Source organism: Lucilia sericata, unplaced genomic scaffold (assembly GCF_015586225.1).
Source record: "Lucilia sericata isolate MDLA Ls3-8-SP2 unplaced genomic scaffold, ASM1558622v1 Contig000335F_arrow, whole genome shotgun sequence".
Lineage (NCBI taxonomy): Eukaryota > Metazoa > Arthropoda > Insecta > Diptera > Calliphoridae > Lucilia > Lucilia sericata.
In genome coordinates, this window is record NW_023994355.1 from 42,501 (window position 1) to 58,911 (window position 16,411).

The following is a 16,411-nucleotide window of genomic DNA, read 5'->3' on the forward strand; positions in this document are numbered from 1 at the left end:
GATGTGGTGGGCAAAATCATACAGGCACGTGTCGACAGTTCATTGGCCTTCCAATGGCAGAGTCAATTGCGCCATCGTTGGGATGATGACACTTTGGTGGGTGGCACGAGTGGTGAATTAGAAAGGGATGCTGATTGTTTTGCAAATATTTGCGATGCTGAATTTCGTTATGCCTACGAATATTTGGGCAATACATCACGTTTAGTTATAACACCATTAACGGATCGATGTTATATTACATTAACACAGGTACATATGTGCATATTTGTAAAGTTTATGTGGAAAATATATGTCTACACCGTTTGAATCATTTATCTCAGTAGAATGTTAAGGAAAAGTACTTTTCAAATTATTTAGGTTCAGTAACCAAAGTTAAGTTACATTTGACTTTGCGATCAGGCCTCCTTACATATCAATTTGTTAAGCTTATATCAGTAGGAATCCTCCAAACTTGACCTGTCGAACTAAACCTTTTTGTTAACTTTGAGTTGCTAGATAATATGTTTAGGAACTAAATTAAGGTTTCATACCGGACTTTTGTGCTTTTGCATTTATGTGTACTAATATCCCAACTCTTTGACCTTATATTTGATCCTCCAAACTTAATGTAGCGCGCACTATGAAGTCGCTGATCATAACTACACTTCATCGCTACATATTGGGTCGTTAAACAATTGATTATATCCTATATTAATGTAGTCATTGATAGCGTCTTCTCTGAAACCGAAGTTAAGTCCTTGGCCTCCGCATTCTGGGAGTCCAGTGATAGTGATCTACAATAGTAGTTCATAAGCCATTTGGGAACCAAGAAAAGTAATTAGTGAATTTCCGAAACTATTCTAATAAATGAGATTTTATAAGATACATACATATGTATGAATCTTATAATGATGCCAACTATGTATTCGTATACCATTTCCAGCAAAAGGGAAATGGTGTTGTAGATTAACTCCACTTGTATAACAGTGCAAACATTTAAAATCCAAAAACTCATATTTTTCCATTTAAATTTCTCTTCTTTTTTTTGGCGCTTCAAAAATTCACCAACATTCACGGTATTCGCAAAACTATTTCGCAATCATTACAAATAACGACTGCCAAAAATGAAAAACAAATAAAACAACAAACCAACGTCAACGAAATGCATATAAAAACGATGACACTATAAGTCATTGCATCTTGTTATGGGTGGTGCACCAGCCGGGCCAGCTGGTACTGGAAAAACCGAAACCACAAAAGATCTAGGACGTGCACTGGGCGTAATGGTTTATGTGTTCAATTGTTCTGAGCAAATGGACTATAAATCCTGTGGTAATATTTACAAAGGTCTTGCACAGACAGGTGCATGGGGTTGCTTTGATGAATTCAATCGCATCTCGGTGGAGGTGCTGTCTGTGGTTGCGGTGCAAGTTAAGACCATACAGGAGGCTATAAAGGTAAGTGGGAATGGAAGTGGCAGCGGGAATGTTAGTTAGTGAGTAATGTTCAACATGTTTTTAAAACTGTTAATTAAAAACGAAATTGCGAAAGGTTGATTTTTATTTAGTTGTCTGTAACTACCAAGTTTGTGAGTGTATATGTATGTATTTGTGTGTGAACTTCAAGCAATGAATAGATTACTTTTGTATTGCAACGTCTGACCAAAGATTATATGCTCAGATGCTGTTGATGACAGTAAAGATTTAAGTTTTATTTTTTTATTATTTTTCATCCTCACAGATGCACAAAACATCATTCGTATTCATGGGAGAAACAATACCTTTGGTGTCATCGATTGGCATTTTTATTACCATGAATCCTGGTTATGCTGGCCGTACTGAATTGCCTGAGAATCTTAAGAGTTTGTTTCGTCCTTGTGCCATGATTGTGCCCGATTTCGCATTGATATGTGAAATTATGCTTATGGCTGAAGGTTTCCAAGATGCTCGGTTATTGGCTCGTAAATTTATTACTTTATATACCTTGTGTAAGGAGTTGCTGTCCAAACAGGACCATTATGATTGGGGCTTGAGAGCCATAAAGTCGGTATTAGTGGTGGCTGGAACTTTGAAAAGAGATGACCATAGTCGTCCTGAAGATCAAGTTTTAATGAGAGCCTTAAGAGATTTTAATATACCCAAAATTGTCACCGAAGATATATCTATCTTTATGGGACTAATAGGTGATCTGTTTCCGGCTTTAGATGTGCCCCGCAAAAGAGTGTTCGATTTTGAAAAAACCATACGTCGAGCAGTCAATGATATTAAACTTCAACCGGAAGAAGGATTTTTAATGAAGGTAGTACAATTGCAAGAACTCTTGGACGTACGTCATTCCGTGTTTATAGTGGGTAATGCTGGCACCGGGAAGACCAAAATTTGGCAAACTTTGCGAGAAACATATCGTATACAAAAACTTAAACCCGTTTGCAATATTCTTAATCCAAAGGCCTTAACCAATGATGAACTATTTGGCATTGTTAATCCCACTACGAGAGAATGGAAGGATGGTTTATTCTCTTCTATAATGAGAGAACAGGCCAATATGACAAACACTAACCCCAAGTGGATTGTATTGGATGGTGATATTGATCCTATGTGGATTGAAAGTTTAAATACTCTAATGGATGATAATAAAATTTTAACATTGGCCAATAATGAACGCATTTCATTAAAGAAAGAAATGCGTTTGTTGTTTGAGGTAGGTCATTTAAAGGCCGCCACACCGGCCACAGTTTCCAGAGCTGGTATATTGTACATAAATCCTTTGGATTTAGGTTGGTCTCCGTAAGTATAGTCTTATTTAACTTCCATAATTTCTTAATATTACTGCTTGATTTTTAGTTACGTTTCATCTTGGCTGGAAACACGTTCTGATATGATTGAACGCGGTATTTTAACTGGTCTCTTTGAAAAGTATTTCCCCAAACTTTTACTAAGGCATAGAGATTTCCGTCGTATTATTCCCATTTCGGATATAGCTGTCATACAAATGTCTTGCAATCTATTGGAATGTTTACTCGATTCTCAGGTTGAACCTGATGTCACACCCTCAACCAATGTCGTGAATCCTCATAGTTTACATCACAGTGGTGTAGCTCCCGATTCCTTGGAATTGTACATTGAATTAATATTTGTCTATGCCGTTATGTGGGGCTTTGGTTCGGCTTTGTATCAGGATCATATAATCGATTGGCATCGGGAATTTCATAAATGGTGGACAACAGAATTCAAAGATATTAAACTACCTTCCCATGGCACAATATACGATTATTATTTGGATGTTAGGTCAGAGAAATTCATCCGCTGGTCAGAGTTGGCTAGTCAAAAACAAATGCCCGTTCTACCAGAGCCCCACTTACCCATACAAAATATATTAATACCCACTATTGAAACCACTCGTCTGGTATATTTTCTAGAACTTTTGGTAAATCGTAATCTGCCCTGTATGCTGGTGGGTAATTCAGGATGTGGCAAAGGAGCCATATTCCGTGAATTCTTCTCTTTATACGCTAATGCTCAAGATTCAATCGATGTCTTAGGGGTTAAACCACAACTTCCCAATTCAAGACGTTTATCTCAAGCAACTCCTAAATTAAAGGCATTAATATCCACCACAGTGCAAACAACTCACTTCAATTTCTATACATCATCGGAAATATTTCAAAAAATACTTGACCGTCCTTTGGAAAAGAAGTCGGGCAGAACATATGCCCCCTCGGGCGCCAAAAGACGTTTAATATATTTCATTAATGATTTAAATATGCCGGAAGTGGATGCTTATGGCACCGTACAGCCTCACACAATAATGCGACAATTTATGGACTACAAACAATGGTAGGTCCACATTTTCTTAGATAAAGCAGAAATTTAATTTTGTTTATTTCAAAGGTATGATCGTCAATGTCTGCAATTAAAAAACATACGTTACTGTCAATTTGCTGCCTGCATGAATCCCACAGCTGGCTCTTTTACCATTGATCCCCGCTTACAAAGACACTTTTGTGTCTTCTCTGTTGCCTCTCCTAGTGAATTTACTTTGCAATATGTTTATGGCAGCATATTAAGCGCACATTTAGAAAATCCCTCCAATAGTTTTAGCAAGGAAATTAAATCCATTGGTCAGGTCTTAGTTAAAGTGGGCATAGCTCTGCATAAACGCATGGAATGTGGCTTCCTACCAACAGCCGTTAAGTTCCACTATATCTTTAATATGCGCGACTTGACTCACATTTATCAGGGTCTATTGAATAGCTTGGGTGCTCCCAATATCGAAACCAACAATATGGTCTGTACGAGAAATTTTGGCGGTACGATTTGTAATAAACCAGCCGATCTTATACGTCTTTATGTTCATGAAGCTTTTCGTGTATACCACGATCGTTTAGTAGATCCTTATGATATTAAATCATTTCGCAGTTCTATACGCGATATATTCAAAAAAGATATAGAGGACTTTGATGAGGAGTATGTATTCTCGGATCCATTAATCTATTGTCATTTTGCTCAGTCGCTAGCAGATCAGAAGTACATGCCCTTAAAGAGCTGGGATTGTTTGTATCAACTGTTAATGGAGGCTCAGGCAAATTATAATGAAGTTATTGGTTACATGAATCTGGTGCTATTCGAGGATGCCATGAAACATGTGTGTCGGTAAGTTGTGTTTAATTGTGGTACGTATGATTAATTTAAATTATATTATTTACAGTATCAATCGTATATTGGAGAGTCCTCGCAATAATGTTCTACTGGTGGGTGTGGGAGGTTCGGGTAAACAAACTCTAGCCCGTTTAGCTTCCTTTATTTCCTCGTTTAGTGTTTTTCAAATACAAATAAAACGAGGATTTTCCCTGCAAGACATGAAGGAGGAAATTGGAGCACTCTACATGAAAGTTGGTTTGAAAAATATGGCCTCAGTATTTCTAATGTCCGATGCTCAAATACCCGATGAATCTCTACTAATGCTTATAAATGATTTGCTAGCGGCTGGTGAAATACCCGAACTATTCAGTGATGATCAACTAGATACCATAGTCAATGGCATACGCAATGAGGTTAAACAAAGCGGTACTCTCGATACTAAAGAAAATTGCTGGAGATTTTTTGTAGATAAAGTAAGACGACTACTACGTTTAATACTCTGCTTTTCACCGGTGGGTCAAACATTACGTGTACGTGCTCGTAAATTTCCCGCCATACTAAGTCACACCTGCATTGATTGGTTTCATGAATGGCCAAAGTCAGCTTTGGAATCTGTATCACAAACATTTTTAAGCGAAATTAACCCACAAATATTACCAGTAAGTAGTAGTAGTCGTAGTATAAATGTATAATATCTGTGATAGTCTACAACTACAGCAATAACAAAATGAAAAAAATTACAAAATGAACATTAATTTAATTTTCCTTCGACATCCCTTGCAGCGTGAACTTATTAATCCTGTCGGTTGTTTTATGGCCTACGTACATGGTACAGTGAATCAGATTTCAAAGATTTATTTGCAAAACGAAAAACGTTATAATTATACGACACCGAAAACATTTCTCGAATACGTATTTCTATACCGCAAATTGTTGGTGGATCGGAGTGGTGAACATACAAGCCGTATACAACGCTTACAGAGTGGCATGGCAAAATTGGCAGAATGTGCACGTCAAGTAGATACACTAAAGGTGAGAAAAATTGAATTCATAAATACTTATACATATGTATGTACATATGAATGTGCACGTGTTTCACGTACGTATGTATGTATGAACTTATACAGGTGAAATAAAATGCAGAAAAAATGCCAGAGTTTAAATGCAATATTTTTGTTTTAGTGTTGACTAAATTCGCTTGGTATTCGGTCCACGAAAATAATAAATACACGCCTGGTACCAAATTGACACCAAACTGTTTATAATGTTTCAATAACATCCGATGTCTATATGTTAACAAACTTGGTAAGCTTCCAATCCGTTGCCAATAGTGAGCTTATCACGTTTGTTAACATTTAGACAACGGATGTGTATAAAATTCAGATTTCGACAACGAATTGTTGAAATTTAACAACGTTGCGTTGTCAACATTACATAGTATTTGAAAAATTATAAACCCTATGGTGTCAATTTGGTACCAGGCGTGTATATTTCCTTTTCCCTCTGTGTAATGTTTTGTACTTTCAGAAACAATTCCATGGAACATTTGTTAGAGATAATGATTAAGATTTGTGTTTTTTTAAATGTCGGTTGAGTTTTTTTTGGAATTTTATTTTGTCTATTTATTTTCACAAGTTGGAAGATGCTTCTGAATAAGCTTGGGCTATGCAATCATTTGGGGTTGCCTACTGTTAAATTACAGCCGAAATGTTTAATGTAGTTGAAGAACCCATATATCTTCATGTTCTATCTCTAATTGATCTCTTTTGAAAATTCTGGTAAAATTTACATGACGCCGATTAGCCAAACTTTCATAGTAACGATTCGATTATACTCGGAAATCCAATTAGATTAGAAATACCAAACATCTCTCAATGAAAAAATAAAACATTATGACACTCACCTTAAGCTGAGGTAGACATCGCGACTCCGAGGGTTTTTTTTAATATTTTCTCTTCATCCAGTGGATAAAAACACATGATATCATGATACCACTGATGAACGATGTTGTCCACAGAGCTACGGTGAGTATGGCGTCACGTATATAGCAACAGCTACGAAGTAAAATGTGGCGTTCCGTAATACACGGATGTGGAGGTATCTGCGAACAACTAGACTTTTATTAACAGAGTCATCGAGGCACCCGTTATGATGCCTCGATCAACAGAGTGATCAATAACTAGAATGTGTACCGTACTCGACCATCTCAAGCATGTTTGGCAACGGACAAAACCTTGAAATCTAACCAATATTCAATCATCGGCAGTTTTCGCGGGTATAATATTTGTCCGATATTGTATCCCAAATACGATCTTTATAAATAGTTAGAATTGATAGGACAGTATTAACCGATATTAAAATCATGATAGTGCTAGTGTTATTCGAACTTATGTCATGTTTCCACTGAGAAGTTTTGAGCAAATCTAGAGACAGCAAAGTGACAAAATTTTTTCGAATATTCGAATAACAAAAACGTATAAGTTTACGTTTGGAATCTCCAAATCCCTGAAATCGATTATCATAGAACACTAATAACTTTCATCCAACACATTCAACATTCAGTAAACCGAAAAAAATATTCATCTATTACATACACAGAGAAAGTATCGTGGCCACTGACTCTTAATTTATGAGTTTGTTGCAAGTTGCATACACGCACATTCATACACACACACACACACCTAAAAAACAAATACACAATCACATTTATAACTACATATGCACATAGACCTTTTTGCCACATTTACTTTTACTTCACTATCATACATTGTGTATCAGTTTCCATGTGTAGTAGAGACATTATACACACCTTCGAACGACATTCAATTAGTGCGCGTAATTGAAACGTTGAATCCAACCAAAATGTGATTCGTAAATTCTTTTAAATCTTGTTTTTAATTTCATTCTTTCGTTATAAATTTTTTGTTTTACAATTCGTGTTTTTTTTTTCTTCTTTTGCAACTATGAATGTGTGCATGCCTGACTGTTCAGTGTCTGTGTAAAATGAATTGAAATTGAAATAAATTTTCTGCTTCAATTTTTACTTCGTATCGTAAGTTTATAATGAAAAATGTTGCAACATTTAATGGCCTTCGTTTGTCACCCAGTTTGGCTTTTCATTAACCTCATGCACTACACTTTATTAATGCTTATGAATCGAAAAAGTTTCAATATTCTGTAGTAATTGAATTTAAAGTGAAACATTATTGTATCTCGATTGACAAATTTAAACCTATCAACAGCATCACAATATTGATAACGGAAATGTATAAACAATTTAACTGGAAGCTGGGAAAATAAAAAGCCCCAAAAGTTAATACTTAAATGGCAGAAAGTTATTTTATTTTTATATTTAAGGCTTACTTTAATTCGTTGCAACTTAACAAACAAAAAAAGCTAGTGGAACCATTAACGAACCATTCTAGTTTCCCATAATAGTTTATTTATTTTAAGAGAACTAAATTCCATACAGTACTTAGTTTGCGTTTGTTAAATATTGACCTCTAAAGCTTAGGGCACTCTATGATGGGAAATAATACAAATCAATAAATTTGTCAACAAATTGAAGTAAATACTGAAACAAATATGTCCCCTCTTTAATTTTCAGAATCAATTGGCCGTACAGGAAATTGAATTAAATGCTAAAAATGCTGCTGCCGATAAACTCATATTGATTGTCAGTGCCGAAAGTGAAAAAGTTAAACATGAAAAACATATTGCTTCGGAAGAAGAGAAACGAGTACGTATTATCGAGGAAGATGTTACGTTAAAGACAAAACTATGTGAAGATGATTTACGTAAAGCTGAACCAGCTTTAGTTGCTGCCCAGGCTGCTCTGAATACTTTGAATAAAAATAATTTGACGGAGTTGAAGTCGTTTGGATCTCCGCCCAAGGCTGTGGTGAATGTATGTTCAGCTGTAATGGTTTTATTTGCTGTGAATGGTAAAATTCCCAGAGATCGTAGCTGGAAGGCGGCCAAATTAATGATGGTTCGAGTGGATCAGTTTTTGAATGATTTAGTCAATTACAATAAGGATAATATACATCCGAATGTAATTGAGGTATTGCAGGAATATTTGAAGGTAAGTTAAATGCTATTGATCTAGTTGTTGGATTTTCTTTTAACTATCTTCCTTCCCTTCAAAAATAAAAATGTTTCGCGTTTCTTATACAGATCTTCCTAGTGGTCATGGCAAAATCAGTGATGAACAAAGAACAAATTTAATACATTTATATGTAAACAATGATATGTATCTGAAAAGCCCCCAAATCTATGATTCAATTTTGAACAACTCCCAAGGAATCTTCTATAGGAAAAGCCCTTAAATCTATGATCGAGTTTAGAACGATTCCTTAGCTAATGTCACATTAATTGATCATTCTTTCCTTAATCTTTCAGATCAAGTGAAGAGAAAGTAAATTAAAATTAGTTTAATGATTAAAAACTGTCACGATTACCAGTACCTAACCAGAAGGCCAGAACCACACTTGCTTTCTAGAACAAAATCTCCTAACAGAGATGAACTAAAAATAGATCCGAAAAATTTAAATGGATCCTTTACATACGTTCATAGATAAGAATGTGTTATATATCTAAAACGTCCCCAAATCTGATATTACGAAAAGAACTATTGTACATTCATCCCTTCATCCTTCAGTCATCCTTGATTCCTTATTAATTTTTAGGTATTTTTCCAATTTCCTCATCTTCCAGGATCCCGAGTTCAAACCCGATAAAATCGTTCAAAAATCTGTAGCAGCTGCCGGTCTATGCGCCTGGGTCATCAATATACATCGCTACCATCAAGTTTTCCTGATTGTGGGTCCCAAACAACAGGCGCTTAAGGATTCCCAAAATGAACTGTCGGCCGCTAGAGAGCGCCTTGATTATCTAAAAGTGAAAATCAATAATTTGGAGCGAAAACTAAGCGAAATTCAAGCTGAATTTGAAGATGCCGTAAAAGAGAAACAAAAATGTCAACATGAGGCTGATAAAACCACGTTCACTATCGATTTAGCACATCGTCTAGTCAATGGTTTGGCTAATGAGAATATTCGATGGAAGGAATCTGTGCAGAAGTAAGATTTCTTAAAATCTGATTTTAATTTGAACTAATTCCAATACTGGTGAAGTTTGCCAATAAAACCTGTTACACTTATACACTTGCAATGTTGTAAGAGAATGGGAGTGACTAGTAACTAGTTCTTTAGGAGGTTCTTTAGCAATCAGTTCAAGTTTAACACATTATTTAATGAAACCTATCACTTCAAGCTTACGAAATTTGAAGAGGAAATATGAAACCAGCAGTTTTATTATTCAATTGTCCATTATAAATTCCGCAATATATTGGAAACCCCACAAGATACCCAATACTTAAGTGCAACTTATCTCAAGTTTAAACAATTTATTTTTAAATTCATTGCCCTCATAAAGCTATAAGAAACAAAAGCGATTATTAATATATATTTATATTTATGTACGAACTTATATGAACTCGTATAACAGTTCAGCACACAGTTCACATAAATAAGGCTTCATTTATGTTGTAATAAAATCAAACAACTTTTCAATTGAAAAAATTCCAACGTTATGAAAAGGAACAACTCTCATCGTACATTATTTACAACAATCCCTGGTATATACCAGTAACTACGTGATACCAGCATCCTTGGTGTACTTGTTAAAAAAAAAAAAAAGAAGAAAAACTCAAATATCAAAACCATTTTCCTGATAAAACATCAATATATTAAAGATGAATGGAAATAATAAAAATAGCCCTTTTTAGAGTTTCTTTCATCTTCTTACACTTCATATCAATTATGAGCCAATATATATCGTGGCCACAAGTAGACATAATCATACTTGAACACATGTAGACACAAGATATGTAGAACGTTTGACCAATTTATCGTCTGTGTGCTACAAATAATTACCCTTCTTCATTGCATTAATATTTTTTGTTTGTACTCGTTTTGTTTTAGCCATAAAGAGGAAGAACTCTTAATACGAATTGCTATCAATATCCCATGAATGTGTAACATGTACTTGTTTTAATCCTTTTGAGGAAGACGATGATGATGATGTTGTTGATGGAAAAAATTGACTTTCATTTTTCGATTTCCGTTTCTCGTTATTATGCTACACATTTCCTTTTTTCATTCCTTTACTACCTCACTCACTCTTAACTATGAATTTTTCTTTTACTTTTTGCTTCCCTTCTCTCTCTCTCCTGATGCTGTCGTTGTTGCTGCTGTCAAAAGTCTACAGTCGAAGAGTTCGACACTACCTGGTGATATCCTGCTAATTTCCTCTTTTCTGTCGTATGCTGGTTGCTTTACACGTCGTTATCGCGAAGAGTTGCAGCAGAAAATGTGGATGTCAAACTTTCGTAAAATTCAAGTGAGTATGTTATGTATAAATGTTATAGATACGAGTACTTGCAAAAATGTTTATGCTTACATACACACTCGTTTGTGGGAGTTAAAACTCTTGGCTTTTTATTTGGTTTTGTGAATTTATTCCTTCAAATTAAATTTCTTAAGCCAAAGGGCTTAATTTCAGATTTTACAAGAATGTGAAATTACATTATCACTCTTTAATAAATGACATTAGAATTTAAATTGTGAAAAGTATGCTAAGGCCTTTGGTTTCTGGTAAACGACTGATAAAGGATAATAAAAAAAAGTTGAGATGTTAATTAAGTTAGACTAGGAATAAAAGGCAAACGAATATTGTTGCTGCTTTCGGCTTTCCAAATAAAACTGGTCTTTGTTCACCAGAGAATGTAGTTTTCAGTGATCATACAAAATGACAGGAATGTTACAAGGATCTATTAGATCTACTAAAATGAGTCTTGATAAATAAATTTAGAAAATGTTCGATAAGTTCCTAAAATCTTGGAGCCGAACGAAAATTTTTCTGAAAACTTATTGTTTATGAGTCCATATTTTGGTTTTCTTAATTATTGCATTCAATATATAAATATCTTTCAGCCTCCCATTCCGCATACAGATTGTTTGGATCATTTGTCATTGTTCACCGATGATGCCCAAATAGCAACTTGGAATAATGAAGGCTTGCCAATGGATCGTATGTCCACTGAAAATGCCACTATTCTAGTGCATTCCACACGTTGGCCTCTTATGATTGATCCGCAATTGTAAGTTTAACCATAACATGACATTTTAACCTCATTTACTCTCTCCTAAATTCTCTCGTTTCTCGTTTTTCAAGACAAGGCATCAAATGGATTAAGAATCGTTTTGGGGATGCGCTCATTATTATACGTCTCACACAAAAGAATTTCCTTGACACATTGGAGAAAGCCATGTCCAATGGAGACACTGTACTCCTCGAACAAATCGAAGAAACTGTGGATACTGTACTCGAACCTTTACTCAGTCGGGCTTTGATTAAACGTGGTCGTTTCATAAGAATTGGAGATAAAGAACTTGATTTCAATCCGAAATTTCGACTAATACTTCACACAAAACTAGCAAATCCTCACTATAAACCAGAAATGCAAGCTCAGACCACACTTATAAATTTCACCGTTACTCAAGATGGTTTGGAAGAACAGCTTTTAGCGGAAGTGGTCAAAATTGAAAGACCCGATTTGGAGGAAATGAAAACGGAACTAACTATACAACAAAATAAATTTAAAATTTCCCTTAAGGAACTGGAAGATGATCTGTTGGCTCGTTTGGCCTCGGCAGGAGAAAATGTCTTGGATGATTATGAACTGGTGGCCAATTTGGAGTCTACCAAGCATACTGTAGATGAAATAGAAATAAAGGTGAATGAAGCACGTGTTACTACCCTACAAATCGATGAGGCCCGTAATATGTATAGAGCGGCCGCCAAACGTGCCGCCATTTTATATTTTGTACTCTCTGACTTAAGTCGTATAAGTCCTATATATAGATTTTCCTTAAAATCTTTTATGCATGTCTTCAGGCAGGCTATTGTAGTGGCTCCCCAATATAGACAATATGAAAAACGTGTTAGTTCTTTGGTGGACTCAATAACTTGCCAAACTTTTTATTATGCCTTAAGGGGACTATTTGAGGTTGATAAATTGACTTTTACCGCTCACATGACTTTGCGTATCTTGGCTGCTAACGAACAGATTTCTCTAGAAGAAATAGATTTTCTTTTGCGTTTTCCTCATGATCCCAATACCTTATCGCCAGTAGATTTTATAGGACGCATTGCTTGGAGTGGCATAAAGTCTTTGGCTTTAATGGATAATTTCTATGGCATAGATAAAGATATAGAAAATTATCCCAAACGTTGGCGTAAGTTCTCTACCAGTGATGTGCCAGAGAGAGAACAATTTCCGGGAGAGTGGAAGCATCGCACACCCTTGCAAAAGCTGTGTATTATGAGAGCCTTAAGACCGGATCGTGTTACTAATGCCATACGTTTATTTGTGGAACAAACTATGGGTCAAGAATATGCCCATGTAAAAACTTTTCAATTGGCGGATATTTTCAGTGAAATCAATGCAGCAACACCTATATTTTTCATACTTTGTCCGGGTGTTGATCCTATATATGACGTAGAAAGACTAGGCCTGCAATTAGGGTTTAGTACTACAAACGAAAACTTGATTAATATTTCTCTAGGTCAAGGCCAAGAAATCGTAGCGGAACAGGCTATTGCTAAAGCTTTGGATACGGGACAGCAATGGGTGGTTTTACAAAACATACATTTAGTGGCTAATTGGTTGCCAACATTGGAAAAACTTATCGAAAGCATAACTTCAGAAAGCGAACACCTTACGGAGTCCAAATTTAGATTGTTTATAAGTGCCGAGCCAGCACCTGATCCTCAGTATCACATTATACCACAAGGTATCTTAGAATCTTCTTTAAAAATAGTTAATGAGCCACCTTCAGGCATGGCTGCTAATATGCATAAGGCTTGGGATAACTTTTCCCAAGAAGCTTTAGAGACCTGCACCCAAGAAGCTGAGTTTAAGTCGATACTCTTCTCTCTATGTTACTTTCATGCTGTGGCTGGTCAAAGACGTAAATTTGGTCCCTTGGGTTGGAATAAAGTCTATCCCTTTAACATAGGAGATTTAACAATTTCCGCCTCCGTTTTACACAATTATTTGGAGGGCAGCAATCGCATACCTTGGGAGGATTTACGTTATTTATTTGGTGAGATTATGTATGGTGGTCACATCACCGATGATTGGGATCGTAGATTGTGTCAGACTTATTTGGAAGAGTTATTACAGCAAGATTTAGTAGATGGTGATATGGAATTATGTCCTGGATTTCCCTCGCCTCCTAATCTAGACTTTCAGGGTTATCACAATTATATTAATGAAATGTTACCGGCCGAATCTCCTCTGCTGTATGGTTTACATCCCAATGCTGAAATTGGTTTTCTAACCAATGCCTCGGAACAATTACTCAAAACTGTATTTGAATTGCAGCCCCGTCAATCCGAACTTAGCACAACTTGTGGTGCTCCACGTGAGGAGTTAGTGAAAATAATGGCCGATGATTTCCTAGATAAACTACAAGTAGAATTTAATCTACAAGCTTTGTTAAATCGTGTAGAACGTAAAACACCTTTTGTGGTGGTGGCCCTGCAAGAATGTGAACGCATGAATAATTTAATATGGGAAATCAAAAGATCATTGCGTGAGCTGCTGTTGGGTTTGAAAGGAGAACTTACTATAACCTCGGAAATGGAACGTTTAGATCATGCTCTCTTTTATGATCATGTACCGGAGTCTTGGACAAATTTAGCTTATCCCAGTATGTTGGGTTTACAAAGCTGGTTTGCTGATCTTTTGCATCGCATCAAGGAATTATCTTTGTGGCTTAATGATTTCAAATTGCCCTGTAGCATATGGTTGGGAGGGCTCTTTAATCCACAAAGCTTTTTAACGGCCATTATGCAGGAAAGTGCTAGAAAACATGATCTACCACTGGATCGTATGTGTTTGGCATGTGATGTTACCAAAAAAGATGTGGATAGTGTGACGTAAGTTTAAAGGAAATATATTACTGTTAAATATTGATTATATTTTTTTCTTTAGCTTACCCCCTTTAGAGGGAGCTTTTATACATGGTCTCTATTTAGATGGCGCCAGCTGGGATTGTCAGTTAAACTCTATAGTACCTCTACATCCTAAAGAATTGCTATGTCCCATGCCGGTTATTTGCATTAAATCTATTGTTCAGGAGAAACAGGATCTGCATCGTATCTATGAATGTCCTTTGTATAAGACTAGGTAAAATTCAGTATTTTTAAGATTTTAAATAAAAGATTTGATGAATGTTTTCTTTATAGATCGCGGGGCAATACTTATGTTTGGACTTTTAATCTTAAATCTCGTGAACGTCCTTCTAAATGGATTTTGGGTGGAGTAGCTTTACTGTTGCAAGCTTAACTTAACAATTCACCGATTTTAAAGCACATACTATTCTCCTAGTTCCTGTTATTATACTATAACACTTTGTAATGCACTTGACACTTGTTTGTTAATTAAAGTAACAGTTTAAAAACATTTATTCGTGTTATTTTATTTATTTTTAGTGATTGTTTTTATACACAATTACTGTAAAACGGGGCTAGTTTTATTGAGAGAGGTATGTTCTTCGATCGGTGTAAATTTTTAACCACCTGTATCTTTTCATTCCTCTTAAACAAAGAAATTTCTATTGCAATTTCATTGAGTGAAATGCCATTGAAAATTCTTTTGTCAAATTATGACCGCTCACATGGCCAGCTCACATTTTCCAATTTTTACTTTCTCTCTAGCACAATACTTAGTAAATTTGTCATCATAAAGATCACATATTCCATTTGCACTTTTTGACTCTCATCCAGGTGGCAAGAGTAAATTTCGCAAAATAGTTTATTTTATCTTAATTTAAAAAAAAAATCAAGTAAATAAAATAAAAGAAAGAACACATGTAAGATAAACTAAAATAATATTTGTGTCTTCTCTGTATCTCTTGTTGTATAGAAAGAAACAAATAACTATAAATGTGTTATAATTTATATGTAAAGATTTGAAAAAATATTTTTCATTATCAGGGTTATTTATTCACATTATTATATTAGCTAGTGTACAGTGTGTGATAAAAGTTTGCGTACAGAAAATTTGGCATAAATTTCTAGCACAGATTTGAAATTAAGAACTTAAAAGAAGTGTTAATATGAGAAAGCTTTAGATATAGGAGCTTATGTATATGAAATAATTACCAATTTCGACCAATTTCAAAGGGCTTACGACCTTACGGGCCGTTAATAGTTTAATAAACTCTTAAAGTGAGTCGATACTTTAAAGTGTAGGACCAATATGTTTGGATGTTAAAAACATCGATACGATCTTATTTTATTATGTTCTATTGTGTAGTAAATTTGTTTAAAATCTTCGTTTTAAGGTTTCTGAACTGCAAAATAATCAAAGATATAAAAGAACTTAAGAGACCTAAATAATATTCAGAGAGATCCGTTGACACTATCTGCTGATTCTTGATTGAACAACACCACGTTAACATCTCATAAACAAAGAGGTCCAATGCTGCTTAAATAGCTTTCTAATCAATTATTAGGTCAGACATCGGCAGAGAGAGTAATAAATAAGCTTTTTAAGCATACGTTAAAGTGAACTCGGGAGAGCTTTTGCAGATCATATTCAGGAAATAAACTAAATATTACCCTGCTTATGTTTCACTTTTTAAACTTACATAATGAACGCAAGAGAGCTTTTATAGGGATTTAAGTAACGATTCCCGCGTGAGGCGACATATTCAGCA

At 35.2% G+C, this 16,411-nt stretch overlaps 1 protein-coding gene across 1 annotated transcript in view; it reads left to right on the top strand.

Moving 5' to 3' along the window:
* The window catches only part of LOC119603766 (dynein beta chain, ciliary), a gene marked incomplete at its 5' end in the record, with an annotated part of 56,926 nt that extends 41,814 nt beyond the window's left edge, over positions 1-15,112 (top strand). The window contains 14 exons of the mRNA XM_037955933.1: positions 1-249; positions 1,170-1,436; positions 1,720-2,765; positions 2,823-3,815; positions 3,870-4,631; positions 4,687-5,278; positions 5,403-5,651; positions 8,227-8,703; positions 9,336-9,700; positions 10,883-11,021; positions 11,615-11,781; positions 11,856-14,627; positions 14,683-14,877; positions 14,937-15,112. The exon at positions 1-249 is cut by the window's left edge and continues 1,179 nt beyond it. Coding sequence (XP_037811861.1) covers positions 1-249; positions 1,170-1,436; positions 1,720-2,765; positions 2,823-3,815; positions 3,870-4,631; positions 4,687-5,278; positions 5,403-5,651; positions 8,227-8,703; positions 9,336-9,700; positions 10,883-11,021; positions 11,615-11,781; positions 11,856-14,627; positions 14,683-14,877; positions 14,937-15,036 — 8,373 coding nt within the window. The remainder of the gene's footprint in view (positions 250-1,169; positions 1,437-1,719; positions 2,766-2,822; positions 3,816-3,869; positions 4,632-4,686; positions 5,279-5,402; positions 5,652-8,226; positions 8,704-9,335; positions 9,701-10,882; positions 11,022-11,614; positions 11,782-11,855; positions 14,628-14,682; positions 14,878-14,936) is intronic.
* Between the last annotated feature and the right edge of the window lie 1,299 nt (positions 15,113-16,411).